Source organism: Hippichthys cyanospilos, chromosome 1 (assembly GCF_059441005.1).
Source record: "Hippichthys cyanospilos isolate Australia breed blue-spotted pipefish chromosome 1, RoL_Hcya_1.0, whole genome shotgun sequence".
Lineage (NCBI taxonomy): Eukaryota > Metazoa > Chordata > Actinopteri > Syngnathiformes > Syngnathidae > Hippichthys > Hippichthys cyanospilos.
The window spans coordinates 34,002,501-34,005,666 of record NC_142369.1 but is presented as its reverse complement, the minus strand read 5'-3'; the positions used below and the strand labels follow the sequence as shown (position 1 = coordinate 34,005,666).

Here is a 3,166-nt window from a genome sequence, read left to right as displayed (position 1 = left end):
TAACTGCATACACTCTTGACGGTCATGGGCACACTGGAGTCTATCCCAGCTGGATTCATTCATTCATTGCTCTAACATATGCTGTCCCTCTGATGTATTGATTCCTGATAATTTATTTAATCACTCTCAAAGAGAACCTCAGCATCTTCATCTCTGCTACCTCTAAAACTGCTTCCTGTCTCTTACTCAGTTACGCTGTCTCCAGGCCAAACAGCATCGCTGGTCACACCACACCTAGTTTTATCTATTACTGCAAATAATCAGGATTGTTAACAGGCTTCTGAAGAGCTGATTATTTGAATCGGATGTGTTGGAACGAGGAAACATCTAAAATATGCCGAATAGTGACCATCCTAGTACACAAAATAAGCAACCTGTAGCCACTAACATAAAAAAAGAAAAAATTCAGTTTATTAAGGAAAATGTTTGCATTTATTGAACAAAACAAACATTATCAAACTCACACAGTGTAAAGGTGGTTCCATGTCATAGCCAAAGGAAGAAATAATGGAATTTGTTTGAAAATGTTATACTGTAAATGCATTTGGAAGAAACTTGATGTTAAATAAATTTCAAAGTGCGTGTCAGTTTTACAAAATATTACTTATACTGTCATAACAAATCACCTATCTTGCATCTTTCGAATCTAACAATTTCATGGAGAAGTGAGTGATACTTTTCATATATTATTTTCATAATTTATAAATTATTTTACTTGCTGTACACACATTTTACCTGCTTTGCCTGAAACCGCTTTCAACATTTATTCTCATTTACACAAAGAGAGGTAAAATATAACCAGGATCAAGGCTGTAACGTTTTGGATGTGGCTTTAAACCGAATTAGTAAAGCAAGAAGTGTAAACTTGGAGTGTGGGGGATGTGCTGGAAAGTTTAAGCAGTCCATTGTTTTGCCATACAGGTATGTTGGGCACACTGTCTTATTATGGTACATTTAATTTCTATAATGAGCTTCCCACTTTGGCCCAAAACACATAGTGACATATGAGTACAGTAGAGGAATTAACAAAACTAATCAGCAAGAAAAAAACATTGCACTGTAAAAAGTGATAAAATGAAAAGCTGCATTTGTGTTTTTGAGTATTTTCATCAAAATGTACACCAACACAACCATGCTATCCCGTAGCAAAACAAAACCGTAACAATAAGCAATCAGAACATTAAAAATGGAAACGTTGCAACATGCAAAGACGGATGAACACAAAACAATACAAACCAAAGACAAAGTTTAGTGAGCCATTGTAATCTTAAAACAGGTTTTATAAATGAGACTCACTCGCATAGGAGTTCTTCTGATCGCAGCTCTAAGATTATAAGAACACTTAAAATGGTTCATGATAGCGGCATGCTAGTCTCATTGTGACCTCTGTTAAGGCATTTAAAAAAGGTTTATATGTGAACAACGCCAATTAGAAAGTGTTTTAAGTACTGTGCAGTGATAATCCTGCCACAAAATGGTTCAATACCCACAATAAGCCAATTTCAGGATTATGACAGCTAATTGTATAGTCCACATGAGAAAAGTGTGAGTTGTCACAATCTGGTAAATGATCATTAATTAGATGGGAGACATTCTGATGGGTAAAGTTGTGACAACATGTGTTGGTCTGACCTTTGACCCAAGATACTACAAACCTCTTGACTCGGATATCATTTAAAATCTTAACAGCTCCTTCTTTTAGATACAAACCAGACTGATGATTGACTAATTTTTCTTCAAGTTGTCTTGTTTTAGCTCACTTACATAGTATATCACCTTAGAAGATAAACAGAATGCAATAGGTTTCCAACTCCCCATGCTTGTAGAGTGGCGTGACAACGGCCTACTGGAACAACTTGATAGAATGTGCTGCCCCAAAAACAGTAAAGAAACTCCAATGGTAGCTGTTAGTAGTCTAGACAATGTTACTCGGTTTAACCCACCGGTGGAGAGGAAGTGTTTTTTATATGAATGTACAACACAGTTTCACATCGAAATCCATCTGGTCTTTTTACCTTTAAAGTTGTAAACCTGGGAAAAAAGGTACAGTACCATTCCATGTCGATGGGAGACAGTAAAAGGACAGAGAAAACAAGATGGAATGAAAGACACCAGGTAAGTGTGGTCAAGGAAACCTCATTCAGACCAGAAGGAACAAACAGGGCCGCATCCAGAGTGTCTAGATTTTACCTGGTGCTTGTTGGTTGCCTTGGTGTATTGCATTTTGTATGGCTTGGAATACAACTTTGTGCACATACAAGTCAGGGAACCAGGTAGCGAGCTCACTCCTTGTCACGGTTGTTCTTAGGTTCAGTCAAATAAAAGTGGATATTTTATAGTTCTTCATAATCTCCACCTCTTTTTGTTGAACTTGATCCTCCTCCAAGAAAGTCTTCCAGCTCATCCATTTCTGTTTTCTTGGGTCTAGATTTCTTTTTCTTTTTGTCATCAACAGCTTCATCTTTTTCCTTTTTCTTGTGTTTATGTTTTTTCTTACTTTTTTCATCCTCCTGAAAATGGAACAGCATTATTGAATTATTTAATTAAACTCAAAATAGCAGTACTAATAGCTAGCAAACTTTCACATTATTTTGCAAAAACATTGCAGGCACCTCTTTACTTTTCTTCTTTTTTTTCTTCTTGTCTTTAGACGAGTGTTTGCTTTCTTTCTCTGAAAATGTAGAATACATAAACATTAGAACATTAGCTGTGTGGCGATCCATCAACAGATCCTCCTTTTGGATTAACCATGTTTGTTGTAAGTGGTTCAATATTTTTATATTGGTTTTTCTGTATCACTTTTGCTGTAAAGGGTAAAGCCAAACACTGCCGTTTGGAGAAACAACAAATTGAGAACAAATCAATTATCAAATTAATCAATAATTCAGTTTGATGATTGAGCATATGTTTTAATATTATTTGCAAAACAATGTTAAATAACATATACACGTCATAATGAGAGAGCGCACATGCTAACATGCATACAAATGTTGCTCAAAGCATGTGCAAATAAAAGGGATCAGTGAGTTCATAGATGAAGTTCACAGACTAATGGCGGATGGCCATGTTACTTTTCCACCATAAATGCTAATGGGTAAGGAGTATTAGCTAACCACTATGGAGACTGTGATGCAGGAACTGTGCAGATGTCCAATGCAACTCGAAA

At 36.1% G+C, this 3,166-nt stretch overlaps 1 protein-coding gene across 3 annotated transcripts in view; it reads right to left on the bottom strand.

Annotated features, from left to right (window-relative positions):
- Nucleotides 1-414: 414 nt before the first annotated feature.
- rabl6b (RAB, member RAS oncogene family-like 6b) overlaps nt 415-3,166 on the bottom strand; it is a 19,015-nt gene continuing 16,263 nt past the window's right edge. For 2 of the 3 annotated variants that reach the window (XM_088424709.1, XM_088424710.1), the window contains 2 exons: nt 2,613-2,671; nt 415-2,510 (listed from right to left, as the gene is read on the bottom strand). In XM_088424709.1, the coding sequence (XP_088280835.1) occupies nt 2,334-2,510; nt 2,613-2,671 (236 nt within the window). In that variant the 3' untranslated portion in view covers nt 415-2,333. Of the gene's footprint in view, nt 2,511-2,612; nt 2,672-2,694 lie in introns of those variants that run through there. The other variant, XM_088424711.1, reaches the window with a different exon arrangement.